Below are 18,473 nucleotides of genomic sequence, written 5' to 3'. Positions count from 1 at the left end.
TTAGTGGAGATTAAGATGTAATCAATTAATGTTTGGGCGCCTCTTCCATGGAACGTTGGTTTAAATTGGATAGTTGGCGTTGCTAACAAGTTTGCGAACCCTATGTCTGCCTCAGACATAATAGCCTGTATGATGTTTCCTTCCTCTGTATGGGAAAAATGCGTGACAGGGTTGTCTTGTTCATCTGTGATCCCACATGTTGGGGCGTCGCTTTTGCTGCAGATATTAAGATTGAAATCTCCTCCCCAAATTATGGGGTGGGTAACTTTAGCATGTTTGTTTTTTAGTTCATTTATTGTATCATTGATTTCGCTTAGAGCTTTGGTGAATTCCGACAAGGTCATATTATTATAAAAATTTATTATGGTATAGGTGACTTGGTGTGATACCTTTATGTCAATGATTTGGTAATTCTGAAGAAGTGCAATTGGCGTTATTTTCTGACAGGGCCAAAGGTTGGAAATGTATGTGATTAGGCCCCCTTTACTTCTCCCAAATGATGATTTTGTTGCTTGAGAGAAGTAGGTTCTGAAACCCACCAGATGTATTGGGTCGTTCAGCCATGTCTCCTGAAGGCAGACTAAGTCATTTGTATGAACCAGATCTAGAAAGGTTTTTTCAAGATACTTGGTTGCCAGTCCCGCCACGTTCCAAAATAGTATTTTTCTCTCATTTTCAGCGGTGGAGTGGGCAGTTTGAGACGGGGGATCTGAATGTGCTGCTTCTATAGACAGAATTGGATTGTCTACGTTCGAAGTTATCTCATCTACTGTGTCCGAGACGGGGTTGCTTTCATTTTGAGATGTCGTTTCTAAGGTGAGATCATCTTTTCTATCTTTTTGTGAGCTGTGGGTCTTGTCAGTCGGCTTATTATTCAGTTTATTTGGTGAAGGTGAAATTTGTCGTCTGGGAGTGTGCGGAGAAGTTGATGTGACGTGTTGTGATAGTGGTCAGTCGACCATGTCTAAACCGCTGTAATGATTAAAAGTTGGAATTCCGGTCCAGGGTTCTCTGTACTGGTGTTGATACGTCCTCCTACCGTAGTTGTTCCAGTCACTTCGTTCTCTGTGGTCACATCCCCATTCTCCCTGCAGCTGGAACCTTTGGTGGTTACCCTGGCCTCTATTGCCCTGATTCCAGTTTCTTGGACCTTGGTCAGGTTGACTCCATGACCAGTTTGATGGCCAGCTGGGGTCCTCGAAACGATTGGTTTGTCGAGGATAGAAGAACGATAGTCGTTTGACATTTATCCCTTCGTTCTCTTCTGGGATGTCCCAGGAACAGATGTAGTCCACTGCTCGTGGATTTTCAAAGTTGACTATGATACAGTCACCGTGAATTGATTTTGGCTGATGACCTATCCAGGACACTCTTCTGACTGTGGTGATTCTAGTGATGGTATTTGGGTAATTGGGCCTGTTGACATTTAGCCAATAGCGTGCTTTATTTAGTAGGGACCAGGTGGGTTCATCAGTGTCTTTACTTAGTTCTGGGACTCCAGTTAATATAGCAACGAAGGGTGCTGCTTCCGGCGGGAGATTAACTACCTTGGGCCGTCTTTTATTTATTCGCTCTGATTTAGTATTTGTTCTCTGCGGTGGATCTTGTCGGGGAGTATTTAATACAGGTGGGTTAGTGAGGGTAGTTGTTGGTAATGTTTTTTCCGGAATCTGGTTTGATGATGGTTGATTTTGTGGGTCTGTAGTAGGTTTTGCTTTATCCTGATTAGGTTTAGGCTTCGAGGGGACAGTTGACTTGATTAATATTCCTTTTCGTTCACTTGTGGTTACGATTATGTTATTGGTCGACTTTGCGGTAGTAAGATTGTTCACTCCCTGTTTCTGGTTGTTGGTAACGTTAATTTTACCATGATTAGTGGTGAGGTCTGATAAGGTTGATAGGTCTTTTTTCTTTAGGTTGGTAGTTGTATTTACTGTAGCAATCAGTATAGCCATTTGTTTTTCTATTATTTCAAGACTTTTTTGAATCGGATGAAGCTGATGTTTTACAATTTCCAATATTTCTTTTAATAAAAGGGATTCTACCTTTAAGTTACTTGTGATTTTTGTAGAGTTTTGAACCATCTTATCTTGTCGAGATTGTTTTGAATTATGTCTATTCGGATGATCTTCGATTATAAGTACGTCAGACCTAATATTATTTGAATGAGCTGTGTTAAGAGTATTCTGTAGGTTTAAGGCCATTGAAGATAAATCTGAATCAGGGATTGTGAGAGTTGTACGGGTTGGACTCGTAAGGCGTTTTCCAGGTAGGGTCAGAGTTTTAGGAATGGCTCCTTCCCTAATACCTCTGGTGTCAAATTGTGTTAGCTCCGTTTGTGTTGATTCAGTTTGTGTTAGTTGTGTTGTAGCAAAAATGTCGGGGGTCTGTTCGAGATCCTGAGAGGATTGTGAGTTCGACAGTTGCGAAGCTACTGAGAGATCAACTGTATTTGGTAGGGCGTGTATTTCAGCATTCGTCTCGGAGGTAGACTTGTTCTGAAAAGCAGCGTTTGGAGTTTGGGCCTGTGCCAGGAGACCCATTGATGAACGTCGTGCTTGATCGAGTTCGTAGGAGACACGGCGATCAATCATCTGTACTGTTTGGTCAATGGTTTCATTTACTTTGTGGAGAAACTGATCAATAGGGCCAACTGTGGTCTCCATATTTTTCTTTAAGGTTTTAGTTCTTGAACCTCTTGTTGACATAATGTGTTTATTGACCAAGTGGGATAGAATACCTGTCTTTCCAGTGCGTTATGTTTCGTGCTTTAATGATTATGCACTCGGTTGGTATATTTATAGCTGTTGCACAAATAATTACCTTAGCTTGGATGTTAGGGGGGTGCGCCCGGTCCGGTCTCCTCCGGTCTGTGACGGGCTAGGACGGGCCCACCCTTCGCCCAGGCTTCGCCCAGGCGTCCCGCTCACGTCCCGCGAGACGGATTTGATGTTGTTTTAAAGCGCCGCCTGGCGCTCGGCGATGCCGCTGGACCTCGCAAGGGCTTGTGGGTCTTGTAGTCAAGCCCCTCGCCGGTCTCCTCCTGGCGCCCCCGCTCTTGCTGGTAATTGGAGCGGCCGGGCAGCGGGAGACTGGCAGGCGGGTGCAGCCGTTCACTGGGGTGCAGAGAGCGAGATCCCTGCTCACATGGATAACTGGACAGCAGTTTGGGCAGCAAAGCAGTTCCACGAAGGATCGCCCTCTCTATGGCTTTGATGCTGTTTTAAAGCGCCGCCTGGCGCTCGGCGATGCCGCTGGACCTCGCAAGGGCTTGTGGGTCTTGTAGTCAAGCCCCTCGCCGGTCTCCTCCTGGCGCCCCCGCTCTTGCTGGTAATTGGAGCGGCCGGGCAGCGGGAGACTGGCGGGCGGGTGCAGCCGTTCACTGGGGTGCAGAGAGCGAGATCCCTGCTCACACGGATAACTGGACAGCAGTTTGGGCAGCAAAGCAGTTCCACGAAGGAATGTGTGTCTCAATTTGGAATCCTTTAGATGTGCTAACACCTGGGGCAGATGTACACATTTCTGACACAATGCAGAGCAGTAACCTGTGCCCCTGGTTTGCATTGCGTGAGAGGGAGCGAGCCTGACAGCACCATATCTATTTATCCATATTTTATCAGAATTCTTTGCTTGTTGATAGCAGCTACCATTTTAAAGAGTGCAGCCTCCATCATGCTTTCACTATGTCCTCTACGTGACTTTATAAGGGTAAAGACTAAGGGCCTTATTTAGAGTATGGTGGATGGGCTACTTCCTTAAAATGTGATGGATTTTCTAGTATTACGAGTGCCATAGGGCTCAATGCACTTTTAGTGTTGCATGAGGGACATCTGCTATAGTTCTAATGAAGTATCCCATCTCCCAAGCTCTAACTAAGGCCCTAAACATGAATATTGAGTTTGGTCAGTGTGAGAAGTTGGCCTGATATGTGATGTCCACTATTCTAGTGGGCACCCTGTATCAGTCCAAACAACCCTTATGGTGTTGGTTGTAAAGTCAACCTTATAGACCAGCTATCCTAGTGGTAGCATGGACACAGCAGTCTTAGGCTAATACTTCAGAGAGCATGTGAAGCCAATTGTTTTACCAATAATAACCCCTTGAATACTAAATGAAAGGACACCACACAAGGTATATATCAAATATATATGTATTTATTACTAACACAACCCCTCTGCCCTCTTTATGAGGTCAGAGTTCGAGATACAGCACAAGTTACTCAATAAGCATACTATAAGTTGCACAAATACAATTCTGCCCTAGGGGCCTCACGAACCATATACTAAATAAGTGGTATAAGGACCACTTCAGGAAAAGTGAATAGGCCTAGGGCCTAGGGAATCGCTGGGACTACACTGAACAACCACAGGTTAGGAAGTAGGAGTCTCACAGGATGCGTGTGCAGTGTCTAAACACACACGTGGGTTCTCATAGACTTTCAATGGGAACGTAAAAGTTAAAAAATAGTTGATTTCGGACAGTCCGGGTGGACTTGCGGGGAAACCCAGTTAAAACAGGACACTTGGATAGTTATTACCGACTGGAGCACCTAAGTACTCGAGTTACTTCACCCAGGGAAGCCGGGTGCATAGGTGTGAAGTCGTGTCGGGTTTCGTCATCGAATTTTATGGAGAGCTGCAAGAAGATGCTGCAGGCGACTATGAGGAAGATGTCCGGATGGATCCAAGGGTATATCAAGGAAGTGAAGAACCTGAAAGCAGAGGGGACAGAGTCTGGGTCACTAGCCAGTGACCAGGATGGAACCAGGCGATGTCGAGCTGCAAACAAGTGAGGAAGTGAAGCTTGTCTCTGCAGCCACGTGGACCAGGAGGTGTTGATGACAACCAGGCGCTGCATACAGACTTTTCCACAAAGGCTCTCGCTGTTGGCGGTGTCGGCTTCCGGATTGGAGTCAACAAGCCTTGGCAAAGGCAACCCACACAGGAAGTGAAGATCGGCTTCTGTTACAGACCAGCAAGGTCTGTGGAGCTTCCCCTTTACAGGAAAGCAAGAGCAAGCCCAGAGCAACCAGGCAAGCAGCGTTGTTTTAAAATGGAGTCTTCAAGATGGCCACTAGCCAGCGGGCTAGCAACCGGGAAGATGCGTCAAGAGGAAATGCAAGAGCGGGCCCCATGTGACACTCGTGGAGTGTGGAGGGATGAGCTTCAGTGCACTTACGAATCGGGGTTGGAGCTTCTCAAGTCCCAGTGCAAGACTTCGAGGACGCCTCAGAAGCTGCACAATTTAGCAAAGAGCAAAATGGTTAGGTGTCCAGTCCCACGTCTCTCGTGTCCGCCACGGGTCTCAGCTTTGCTGGAGGTGTGGGTCGGGTCGGAGAAGTCTGGAAATCTAGACCTGTGAAGTAGGGTTGTCGGGATCCTTCAGGAGCGACGACAAAGCAAACCGGCAATTCGCTAGGTGGTGCCTGTTTGCACAGGGTGGTCCCTCCTTGACCACAAGGGAGATTCTTCAGTCTTCTAGTTGCAGTAGAATGTCGAAGTTCCAGAGTTTCATTTCAGAGGTTCAGTTCAGGATAATCTAAAGTCTATAGACTCAGCTCCTAGCTTTATACAAATTAAAGGGGCTGGATTACCTGCTAGGTCGCTCCTATGGGTGGGACCAGGGAAGGAGGTGGTTACACCCCTTTTCCTTTGTCCAGTTTCGCGCCAGAGCTGAGGCTGGAGTGCCCCAGCAACTGGTTTGAACCGGGTTTTGCATGGGGCACCTTGTGTGCCCCAGGCAGTGTCTCATTTCATTCAACCCACCCCGCCCCAATACAATATAGCCTGTCTGGGGAGGTGCTAGCACCTCCCAAGGCAGGAAACCTATTGTCCAGGCCTCCCTTGCTGGAAGGGCTCCCAGCTGCAGGAGATCAGACTTGTGTCTGTGGCAGCAGCATCCCTTTTGTGATGCTGAGGCTCTGTTTAACTTAAACCAGGTAAAGCTACAACTACATGTCTTCTCCCTCTAGAAGTATGGAATGCTATCCCCGCCGCCGGAACTGGCGGGGGGGGGGGGGTAATATTCCAAAGCGTATGACACCTTACACGACATGTTTTGATAAAGCCAAACCAAAGTTAGCATTAACCGCGAGGATTATAATGCACTTAAGAGTATATGGTATGGCTATATCATAGAACAGCTATAAGGACATGGTTCCGAAAGCTGCAGACAGGCTCAGCTCATGCTAGAGCACCATCTCACATAAAACCAAGCACTCTGCCTCCTATGGTACACTATACAGGCGCTCATAAGGTGACCCAAAATCCAATTGGAGATGTACCTAAAGTACATGGAGTCCGTTTTACAGTGAGAGCAGATAGCTTAGGGCCCTAATTAGCAGGATCCCAGGCCAACTTAGTCGAAAACCAGCTAAACACTAGCCAAAAAGTTGGGGTAACCATGTAGTCAGATATCCACCTTCCTACAGTCGTTAGCAGTCATACATTGTTTTATAAGATGAGATGCACTAGATACCTAGATAGTAACTTGAGCTCTACTGCTTTATTTTCCCTCTGAAGTTCAAAGAATTACCAGTGTGACTGGGCCATCAGCAGGGGCAGTTCCTGCGCTAAAGGGGAGGAGCGTCGCTCCTCTGCCAGGAGCAGCAAAGAAAGGAAAAAATAAAATGAATATAACGGAATGTTACTATCATTTTATTTTGTCCATCTGCAGCAGCAGTGCACAAGGGGGTGGGGCAGAGCTGCAGGGGAGGAGTGGTAGAACACTCCTGTGCGCAGTGACTGTTTGGTTGGCCCTCTTGGGCCGCCCAAAAGAGTCATGTGCACTCCCCTGTTCCCCATGCAGGCTGAATTATAGCCTGCATGGAGAACCTGACCACCCCTCCAGCTCCTGGCTGAGCGCCGTTACCAATTACAACACTGCCTGCAACGTTGTGATTGGCTCATGGGTATGGCAGCCTGATTCCTGTTCCGACCTGGAGTCGGACACAGGCGAGGATGAGAGAAGATGCAGGAGCTCGCGGCAGCAAGGTAAGTTGTATTTCTTTTTTAAGCAGCCGACGACCACCGCCACCGTGCCAGACCTCACCACCCACATGTTAGTTTGATACTCTATTTCCTCTTGTCTGGCACAACTGTGCAAATTAACTGAGTGGAGGCAGTGGTTGTGAGTTCTCTCCCATTTCCTAAATAGAGACACCTGCATCAGAAGTCTGTCTCACCTATTGGCCTTCCTGGTCTATAGCAACAGAGCACATACGTATGTTAAAAATACCCTGGACATTTCTATACACCGTGCACCATTTTTTTTTAGTCCCCATTTCCTGGGAACTATGTTCATGGAAAAGTGTACAAGCCACAGTTCTCTCCATTCCGTACACAAAATTTGCACTAGAGGAAAGCTCAATGTTTCTGGACGTATTTTATTATCATTTTCCCAGGGCATCCTAGCAAGGTGGGTAAGGTGGAGAGTAAAGAACAGGGACGATCTGTACCTTTGCACTGTGATAGGTTTCATTAATAATAGGGCATACAAACAAATTCCTGCCCCATTAGTCTTCATTTTAGTCCCTAGCATCGATTTCACAGTATTACATGGGTAGATTATGAATGTAAAACCAACCGGAGTGGTCTTTTAGATCTCCTGTCCTCTCCACCACACCAACCCGCCACCCCACGCCCACTCCTGATAAGGTGCAATCAGACTGCAAATTCTTCAAATATTCCAGGGGCTGGGTATGGGTAAAACACAATTACCTTTCTTTAGGTCCAGGGCAGAAGGAAAACATTAGCAGAAGCAGCAAGAGCATCTCTCCCGCTTGTCTGCAACTAGGGTTTGAGGGAAACATACACGAGCAAAATAGGTCTAGCTATAACTCCCAACAAGAGGAGCTAAAAACAGAAACAATCAGGGTTAGAGGTGTCAGGCTAGGTGGAACTCGACTGCTTCTAGGCTCCAGCTGCAGTGGAAGGAAGAGAAGTAGTTCTGAATTGTTCTGGAACCTCATTCTGGAAATTGGTGCCATTAGATTGGTCGTGTCCCCTACTAGACTAGCTGATGCTGACAAATTTGATGATTGTCCAACCACTCATTGTACTAATAAGATAATTCTTCCAAAAAATAAGACTTTAGTGCAGGGAGGGGATATTTTGGCCTCTCTCAGAAACCTCAGTTATTTTTAGATCTCAGCTGCAGAAACCTTAAGCTGTGTATCTGTTGCAAAACTATTTTTTGAAATAAATGACATATACGTGGAGCTCGGTTTTCGGTAATATCTTTATTGGTTAGCTTTGTTGTTTATGTCACACCTCTGCTCTTGATTCAATGGATTTCTTCTCTGTTATATTAGGGAGGGCATCTTAAAATGTTTTTTGACTATTTCAAAAAGGTAATCCATGAGTGGGGATACACACAATTCAAAGATGGCTGCCATCGATGCTTTGAAAAGGATTTGTAAAAATTTAATAAAATGCTCTCAAAGATAACCACAATGGATGTGGGTCTTCTTTTGCATTCATATATAAATGCATTTTATTTTATTTTAAGACAATCTATTTAAGGAAGGCTGACAAATGTGCACACATTAGCAGCAGCCATTTAGCATAAAATAAAAAATCATTGGCAAAGCCAACAGGTTCCATGCTGAAGCACTATTGGCTTTGCCAATGTTTGTTCTTCTTAGTGGGAGAAATATCTGAGTTATGTAAATATAGGCAAGACCATGGAATATTTACCAGCAGTAAATAAAGCTAGCCAAAAAGTCCTTGTAAGCATTATTTGCAACCCCTGGTACTAAAATCCACTTGATACATCAGTGTCGTATTTCCTGCCCCCAGATATATCATTGTCAAAATCTCTATCCCTCGCTTGCTATTTTAGCCAATGGTTAGTTTTAAAGCATAACAACTTTACAATTGGTAGCAGTGGACATTGTTATCTACATATCCCCTTAAATGTTAGGCAATAAGAAAATACAATGTAAAGAACTGTAGTAGAGAAACTGTGCATGGTAGAATGCTACAACAGGCCCCACCTTTGCTACTTATTGAGTGTAAGTAGAGTGTGGTGGAATACCACACTCTTTAAACTAGAACCTAGCCTTGAGTACACCAAATGGGTTAGAGTCCAAAATGATGGTAAGAGTATGTGATTAAGAGTCCACAAATAATAAAGTGGGTCAAGATATCTATTTATTATGGTTCTTAAGAAATTTTGTTTTAAATTGCACAAATGTCCATAGCTGATGTAGAGGCATACACCATAAAGTTCATGCATAGACAGAAGCACCAATAGAATACTGCGACCAGATGTGGATACAGTTGAAGACTCCTTTAAGGATAATACAGTCGACATGTTTCAACCTATACACTTTTTCAAGGCTCCTGTAAGTCAAAAGCAACTTTTCATGCAAAGAAGTTATAGTTTAATTGTCAATTGCAAACTTTTGTGTACCTCTGATGAGGTTAAGTGATAGGTAGGCTGACCTTGTGTGTAATTTATAACACAATTTCTTAAGAACCGAAATAAAAAGACAACTTGTCCCTCTTTATATTTTGTGAATCATTGATCACATACGTATTCCATTCTTTTGGACTCTAATCCTATCCATATATAATTCCCTCTATCATTTCTTTCTTTTCTATCCATCCATCTATTAATGAATCTTCTTTTCTATTTTTGTCTCTCCTGTTTTCCCTACATTGATCCAACATCATCCATCTTTTTTGCTCTTATCGACCTTATCAACCTATCCATCCATCCATCCATCCATCTTTCTCTCCCTCCATCTACCTAACCAACCAACTTGTTATGCTTTTCCCTTTCAATCTATTATTCTCTCATTTTTCCATGTAACTGTCTACTTGGCTATACTTTCATCCAGTTATCCTTCTTTTCATTCATCCATCATCCACTCACATATTTTTCCATCCATAATTCTACATTTTCATGCACGTCAATTCATCACTCCAACCTGCAACAAGCAGTGTTTCATTTATAAAAGAAAGAGTGCCAGTGCTGAAGCTCTGCTCAGCAGCCTGCAGCCAGCTCAATTAAATGTCAGTACATCGAATATCAAGGCTGCTTCTCTTAAATCCAGCTTGCGCCTATTTAATCTACCTCCAGACACTCTCTGGCCATTTAACTCACTTTTGTAGGTTCCCGCTTTCTCCCTTTGCGACGGGGCGGTTTTGCAGTCTTTCTTTTCCACCGCCTTTTCAATCTGTATGTTTTTCTCTCCAGCCCCCCGGAAAGTATTCATTGAAAAAGTAAGTGCTGGTCCCCAAAAATAAGTGTGGGTGCCCACCACCAGAAACCACCTGCTCAGATTAAACACCGGGCAACAGAAAATCCTCCAATTTCTAGAATTTATGCTAAATTTGCAAGAGACTTTTCCAGCAAGATTCAATTCACCATACTATAACAATTATGAAGAAAGGTCCACTGGCAGATCCTCTCCAGATGTAGAAGGAGGCATTTTAATTAAATGATGCCGGGGGAAAAGAATAAAATCCATGTGCTAACTGCTTAGAAAATTGTGTAGTACAGATAATATCTATAAATGTTACAGAGAACAGCATATAACCTCTTTCATTTATGTCTTGGTCATAGGTGAAGGCCCCTGTAAAGCACCATTTCCCCATACATACCTCCGACCTGAAAAGCAATTCCTGAACCATGAACAGCACATCCTCAGGGAATGGTACATACTGTCCTTCCCATGTACTACACCCTTTCATCCCCATGCTGTTGGCCATCATCTTCGTGTTCGGCTTCATCCTAAATGCTGTCAGCCTTTGGATATTTTGGTTCCATATCAAGAAGTGGAGCTCAGGCATGGTGCTCCAGTTCAACCTAGCATTGATCGATGCCATCATCACCCCGGTAGCCCCAATGATGATCACCTATTTCTTTCTTGACAACCACTGGCCCTTTGGTAACTTCCTTTGCCAACTCAATGTCTTCTTCTTGAGCACGCACCTATACGGCAGCATCTATTTCCTGGCACTGATCAGCATCCACAGGTACGTGGCCATAGTCCACCATCACAAGAAATCATGTTTTAAGAGGAAATCCTTCATTATAAATATAAGCCTGGCTGCTTGGCTTATCCTCTTCTTTCAAGGATTTGTTTTCTTCTTCTCTCTGAGGACTACAGTTGTGGACAACACAATAAAGTGTTTGAACATCCATCAAGGAGACATGGTTCATCTTTTCTTTTACTGGCACATGCTTTACTTGCTTCCCAGCTTCCTCCTGCCATTCACCATATCTTTGACCTGCTATATCCGATTGGGAATTTTTGTTTCAAAGATGTCTAGCAGCAGTTTAAGGGGGCAGATGATGAGAACTAGGTCTGTACAGACCATCACTGTCTCTCTGGCGATATTTGTAATCTGCTTCCTGCCAACACACATCAGCAGGACATTAGAAGTGATTATCAAATATTTCTCTATAAGCTGCAATCTGCTGCACAAAGTGGAAATAGCATGTTGCATATCATGGGTCTTCACTGCAGCCAATTGCTGTCTGGATCCCCTTCTCTATATATTTTCCACTGAGATATTTAACAAGTCCTTCACCAGGATTCCAAGTTGTATCAGATGGGCTAAGTAAGTAGCTCAGTTTTTGATTAAGTCTGTGTCTAAATAAGAAACAAGTACCGGGAACCCCACCGGATTGAGAACCACTGCCATCTTAGGGTCCTATACAAGATACATTTGGAATACAACAACTCTTACTGGCTTCCTTTTTCAGCACTTCCACAGCCGGATCTGGCGATTAACAGTGTGTGCATGAATGTTAAATAGAAACTATCAAAGGATTTAACATTCTATAGATGATTTATTATTTCCTCATACAAAAATGTGGGCTTCCTTCTGAATGAACTGAGCTCTTGAACCAAAAGATATTTACACATACCTCCAGGTTTTCAGCAATATCCCTAGGTGCCAACTTAGACTCAGAACAACATTCTGAGAGCAACATCAAGGTGGGTGATAACAAATTACCATCTCCCTATTACATGTAACATCAAACATTTCCAAGTCCAAACCCTGGTCATGGTTAGAGTTGAATACCGTGAAGCATTGGTCGCACACCTCCTTAACACCTGACTTGCTCCTATGAAAGCGGTCCGACTCTCACTACAGATCTACTTTCAAGAGTTAGGAAATTGGACCAAAATTACTTTAGCCCAGGCATTACTAGAATGGCGACCTGTGCATACAAGACTGACTGCCTAACTTACAAAGAAATACATGTGAATACCCCAAAATACTGGGTAAATAAACTGATCCTACCTGGAGCAAGCTAAAACCTGAGCGAGGAGACTTAACTACCTTGATCATCACAAGTACAAGACAAATTCCACAACAAAATGCCCAGTCTTGAGAAAAGAACAAAACTTATTGAGCTCCTTTCAAAGTAGGATACAATTAGCCCCGTATTCATCTTTATTCAAAGCCTGCCTAAAAAACACCTGCTTGCTAGCAAAATGCTCAGGTGAGACTGCCTTTATTTAACATTTTCTGCAGGCAAGACTGCTTCAACGAAGGTTTATAACATCTAAAATATTCCTGTCACTTTCCTGTATACATTTATCATGTTGTTAACAATATGTTGTGTTTCTGTTTAAACATGTCACTAAGTGCTCTGACACTCCTACTCAGGGTCAAAACAAAAGAAAAAGAAATACAAAATAAAACCAAACATACGACTGCTTGATCGTTTAAGATTGTATATGTTGTTTTATAAATTTGAAAGACTTTGCAAAATGTCTCTTTCTATGCAAAGTTCACGCTTACCCCTACTTTGTCCACGTTTGCACTCCAAGTAAAACTCATTGCACTTCTGAAGCTGCTTCTCTGAATGATAAGATGTACAATACATTGATCATCTTGGAGAGAGGAGAACCCTATCCTCCATAGGCCAATGAGAACCACATACTAATTATTATCATATAGTTGTTCAATACAGTTTTATTAATTTAGGAGTAATTCAATATAACATAATTTTTGTAGGAAAACTCAGTAAAAATCCCATATTGTAGCGCAGTGCAAGGTGACATGTGAATAAAATGCACACGTGCTTATTTACTATATATACAGTCTAGCAACTGATGTTGGTGGAAAGTTACAAATGCAAGACTCAAATGTGGAGTTCATTAGATAAAAAGAAAGTCAACAACATTATACTCCATTTTGATTTATCCTAGCCTTTGGTCATCCAATTCTTTCCCAATTTTTATCTATTGACTGAGTAAATGGTTAGCCTGTCATGTTTTGTTCGAAGTACACCATATTTTCTCAGTAAACAATTGTGTATACTTTATCTGTTTCATTGTAAGATGCTACCATCTAGGTCCTGATAGTGATCCAGTTATAAATTATGTGTGGGGTCAAACTGTCAACGTTTACTAGAGGTCTGATGTTGTGGACTCTCTTTTTTCCAATGAACTCCAAATTTGAGTCTTGTAGTTGTAATTTTCCACAAACATAATTTCCTAGATTGTATTGTAAATAAATACTTGTGCACTTTATTTACTTATGTCACATTGACTGTTTGTGGAGCACCTACACTATGAGATTTTCTAATGAGTTTTTCTACTTTAAATTGTGTTATAATAAATTACTGTAAGATTAATAAAACTGTATTGAAATATAATACAGATAATAATTAGTATATGGTTCTCATTGGCCAACAAGGTTAGGTTTTCCCTATCTGAGTGGATCTTTGTATTTTATATCTGATTTATTAGCCAAGATCCCCAGGATTACAGGGTTGCCCCTTATTTGTGATATTCTCTGAATGATAAGAGCACGTGTATTACGGAGGATGTGCATGCAATTTTAGCTTTGAATTTGTACATATCCTGGTATTTTCCCTTCCATTCGCCGCACAAAATTGTGATTTTTAAAAATGTCATACATTGTATTGCATATAATACAACTACTTTTTGTACATGTGTAAGAGTTTTACCATTTAGGTCTATATGTAGCACTCACATTTTCAAAAGCTAGATTGTATAAGTCCATTATACCATCATCATTACTTTCGGCCAAAACAGATAGTTATAAGATATATGGGTTGTGTGGTGTTTCAACTGTTTCTTTAAGAATGTAGCACTTTGGAACTTCTTTAAAATATAAGGTTTTGTTTTTAACTCTTGCTTCCTTCATAGATCCTGATCATGCATTGCACAGTAAATCCCCACCTGCAAAAACCGGTACTGTGCAGGATCACCCTTCCAGTACCATGCAATTAAGGGTGTATTCCGTGAAATAGGGAATAACCATGTGGACTCGGTAATATAGAACAGAATTCAGAACTGTTTGCCCGATTCACAGAACTAACTTAAGACAAAATCCTAAACTTACTACTTTTGGTATTGACAGAAGTTAGGATTTTGTCTTAAATTTGTCTTAAGACAAATGTAAGACAGACTTAAGACAGACTTAAGTTAGGATTCTGTCTCAAGTCTGTCTTAAGTCTGTTTTAAGTTTGTCTTAAGACAAACTTAAGACAAAATCCTAACTTCTGTGAATACCGAAAGTAGTAAGTTTAGGATTTTGTCTTAACTTAGTTCTGTGAATCGGCCCCCGTATTCCCTATTTCCCCTTCTATTTAACACCTACTCTGATAAGGTGGTATCTTGTGTTGAGGTTGCTGCGAGACAGTGGAGGGAGGATAATGGGCAGTGGGGAGGACAGAGGAGACTGTTGTTTAGAAGGGGGGAGTATTATATGCTTCCTGTTTGGCTGCCTCACATTTGAGTTTGGGATTGGGAAACAGGTCCAAGGTGCAATTCAGCCCATTTCCAAAGCAATTTTACTGGACTAATTTCCCAGTCGGTAAAATAAAGTCCATTATTCCCGCACTCAGTAAATTCAATTGCGGGAACAATTTCCACTCATGACTGAGTGGAGAAGAATGCCATAAAGGAATTCCTCTCAGCTCAAATAATAATTGGGGCCACAGGTACACATTACAATTTTTATTTTCCTAAGTATAATTTGGTTTTAGAGATTTGGCTGGCACTTAACCCAAGAGCCACTCCCACCAAGGGGAAAAACACAAAATATCTGGACGGCGAATAGCAACAGAGAGCTCCAATGACGACTTTAGGGGTTGATCTGTTTTTCCGTCAGTTTGACTGGAGTGTCTTTGCTGCCCCAATAACACTGAGACAAAAGATACCACTTACTATCATTTCTAGTATCGGACCTGTGTAATTGCATTGCAAACAGAAAGCCGAGCATTTGCAAAGCCAACAGGTCTCGCCTTTGGGACCTATTATTTGTTATTGTAGCATCTACTGTCCTTGTGGGGCACCAAAGTGCTTGTGTACACGGGCAGCAAGCTATGCCATGTAAGGTGTTTGGTTGGAAGGGTGTTTTCTTTGCTTTGTGATCCAAAGTGGGTTATGCTTTGCATGTCGTATGTGACGACCACCGACGTGTGGGTAGCATGTTCTGGGATGCATCGCTTGGCAGTGTGGTGGATGGAGAGATGTGAGAGACAGATGCGCAGTTTATGGGTTTCAGTAAGCTGAGAGCATTGAGCACCTCTACAGGCCCTTTTGTAGTATTTCTTATAACCAGTGTCTGCTTAGCTGGTTACTGCACTGGGCTGCCATGAAATTTTGTTTATATTTTTGGTACTAAACTTCCATGGTTAGAGAGAGAAAAAAAAGAGGAGAGTTCTGCTTTATTCCTATCATTACATACCAGAGTGTAATTGTGTTATTTAGGACTGCTGTGGTGAACTAGATTACTGTCCTCCGATTCGCCACAGTATATGACAGATCTGCATGAATGAATAAAAAGCGTCTTGCAGAGCGCAAACAGCTTCTTCCAGCGGCCTGGCACTAAGCTTCAATCATTCCATGACAGATCATTTGGTGATTTCTGGTATATTGGCTGGTACATCACTGGTGATCAACAAACCACCTATCAGATATGGATTTTGTTTGCGCAAGAGGTAGTGCTTAATTTAAGATAGTGGTTGCAGGTGGGGCCTACTGCACTGATTTATTGTGGACTGGCATGCATGTTTCTTCACCAACCTTTAATCATGAGAAAGAAAAAAGAGGAAAAGGCAAAGAACAGTGGTAACGGGAGAAAGCATGGATGAAAAAGAACCTGCAAGAGCAAAAAAAAGGTGGAAAGTGTCTGGTGGAAGATAAATTAGGCTCAAGGTGCAATGAAGACTATGCAACCTTGGTATTCAGCATCCTGATGTTCGGTAGCCCAGATGTGGGCTTCTGAACAAAGCTTTGGGCCACAGCAGTAAGCCCTGGTAAGAAGGTACGTTACAGTTGGCTGCTGCCTGCTGAATATTGCGGTATTAGTATGAGTGTCCATATGCATTGACATAACAATATATTGCCACGGCTAACCATAGATCTGCCCTTGTTCACCTCCTACCATATTGAAAGTGGTTTGCTGGTTGGGCTGTTGCCTATCTGTAGGTTGTAAGCAGAGGATTGAACTTGAAGGTGCTATTGTCTTTCTGGGTTACCTGTTGACTTTGCCAATATCTTTTGGCCATGCTGTACAGCATCCTGAATACTGTACAGCATGGCTAATTAAAAAAAATATTTCTTCATGTTGTAGGCGCACGCACAGCACATACGCGTGCCTACAAAATGACTCAGTCACTTTTTTTCTTTTATTGTGCCCATCCAACTCAGATTGGCAAATAAAAGGATAGCAACATTTATACATGTTTTCTTTAAAGCGGGTTGGGGGATGCAAGAAGGGTTAAAGTGGGAGGAGTATACAAAACACAGTGCTGGGGGGGGGGCTGAAGCAACTCAGGTGGCTGGAGGCAACATATAGCATGAGGGTTGTAGGAAGCAATTTAAAGGAATTAGGGAAAACGGGCAAGAGGGAGAGTGACATGGAGCATAAAGGACAGGGAGAAAAGCAAATGTGAGAGAGATTTTGAGAACACTGTGGAGCTGGAGGGCACTGAGTAGTACACATGATGATGAGCACATACGGGGTGGGCGGTGGAGATGAACGCAGGCAAGTGAGAGAAGCACAGAGATAGGAAGAGAAGTATATTAGGGAGATAGCATGAAAACACATGCACTCTTGTGGAGTGCCTAATAGCACCTGAAAGAGAAAGCAATATAAGGACACAGTAATGTGTCCATGCTCCAGGGGAGTGGCAAACACAAGAAGGGGAAGTGAAGCCCACACATGCTTAAGAGTAAGAAGCAAGTAAATGATAGTGACAATAAAGCAAAGCAATGGTAAGCCGTAGGCTGGCTCTAAGTTCACTGTAAGTTAACAATACATTGTGCAACAGAAAGCACATGCACTGTCTCCTGTCCAGTCAGCTGTCGGTGGCTCACTTAGCGTACTTCACACTCTGATGTCAGCTGGAGGCTTTTTGTAAACCTAACACTGAATGGGCAGAGCTTGCACACAACTCCATCCAATCCTGCTGGGGAGTATTTCACCGGTTTCTACATTCTACATATATTGAAAGATTTTTGCTGCAGCTGATCAATTGCTAGAGATCCATGCCAGCTGATGCCTGGGTTGAGAAAAACAAAGACTGTAGGAATAAGCAGTGGCAAAGTTAATAGGTCAACAGCTACCTTAGAACATCATGTACTGGCACCCCCCCCAGAGCTCGGCTTAGATATAGGCAGGGCTGGCTTTAGCGCTGGTATTGCCCAGTGCAGAATTTTTTGTTGGCGCTCTCCCCCTCAAACATCTCCTTCTCCACGAATTCCCTCGCTACCATGCTCCACCAGTGCACCTCATCTCTCAATAGCCCCTTTCTCACATGCATTACATTTGTTTTACAGCGCTACTCATACCAGTGCAGGGTGTCATTCTGCAGTCCCTGAAGCCCCGCTCACACCCTCACAGAAAGGCGCCAGTGGCTGAAAATGAGCACAGCGGCCGCAGTGCAGACAGAAAAACCCCATAATTTTTTAGCTTCTTACCGATAACAGATACAGGGGGGTGGCAATCCCATGTCCCAATAGAGGGCCTGCCCCTGCTGTCAGCTCTACCATCTCACCCCTTGGAGCCAACACAATCTGCATGTAAGAGCACTTTGTATTACACACACATTATACAGAACCAACAAATCATACATGTGTAAATCAGTGTATAGGAAATGTAATGTAAAATATTGAGGGCTACAAGGTGTAGAAGTAACATGTCACTAATACTAGCAGGCAGCATATTTTAAGAGTGTCTGGTTTGGAGAAGCACAAACTCAGGATCTGAATGCATTTCTATCCGAATGAACCCTTTTTATCAACGTTAGGCTATAGAAAATCAGGGGAAAAACATGACGTTATACCTGAAGGAGCTGGGTTCCATGTTCTAGAACTGCTCTGGAACCCCATGTGGATGGGACTTTTTGTCAGCATGAAAGCGTAGAGGGGAGAGAAATCATTAGCCAATCAAACATTTAAATTCCAATGTATCATGACTCCTAAGAATCAGAGACTCCCAATTAAATTTAGTTCATTTATTACAAAG

At 42.9% G+C, this 18,473-nt stretch overlaps 1 protein-coding gene across 1 annotated transcript in view; it reads left to right on the top strand.

The window, feature by feature from the left end:
* Positions 1 to 12,630, top strand: part of LOC147710445 (P2Y purinoceptor 4-like) — a 266,899-nt gene extending 254,269 nt beyond the window's left edge. The window contains exon 2 of the mRNA XM_086920006.1: positions 10,573 to 12,630. Coding sequence (XP_086776132.1) covers positions 10,639 to 11,577 — 939 coding nt within the window. The 5' untranslated portion in view covers positions 10,573 to 10,638 and the 3' untranslated portion in view covers positions 11,578 to 12,630. The remainder of the gene's footprint in view (positions 1 to 10,572) is intronic.
* The last annotated feature ends 5,843 nt before the right edge of the window (positions 12,631 to 18,473 follow it).

The sequence above is a fragment of the Lissotriton vulgaris genome, chromosome 5 (genome assembly GCF_964263255.1).
Source record: "Lissotriton vulgaris chromosome 5, aLisVul1.2, whole genome shotgun sequence".
In the NCBI taxonomy this organism is placed as follows: domain Eukaryota; kingdom Metazoa; phylum Chordata; class Amphibia; order Caudata; family Salamandridae; genus Lissotriton; species Lissotriton vulgaris.
The sequence above is the reverse complement of the archived record's forward strand: the minus strand, read 5'-3'. Positions and strand labels throughout refer to the sequence as shown.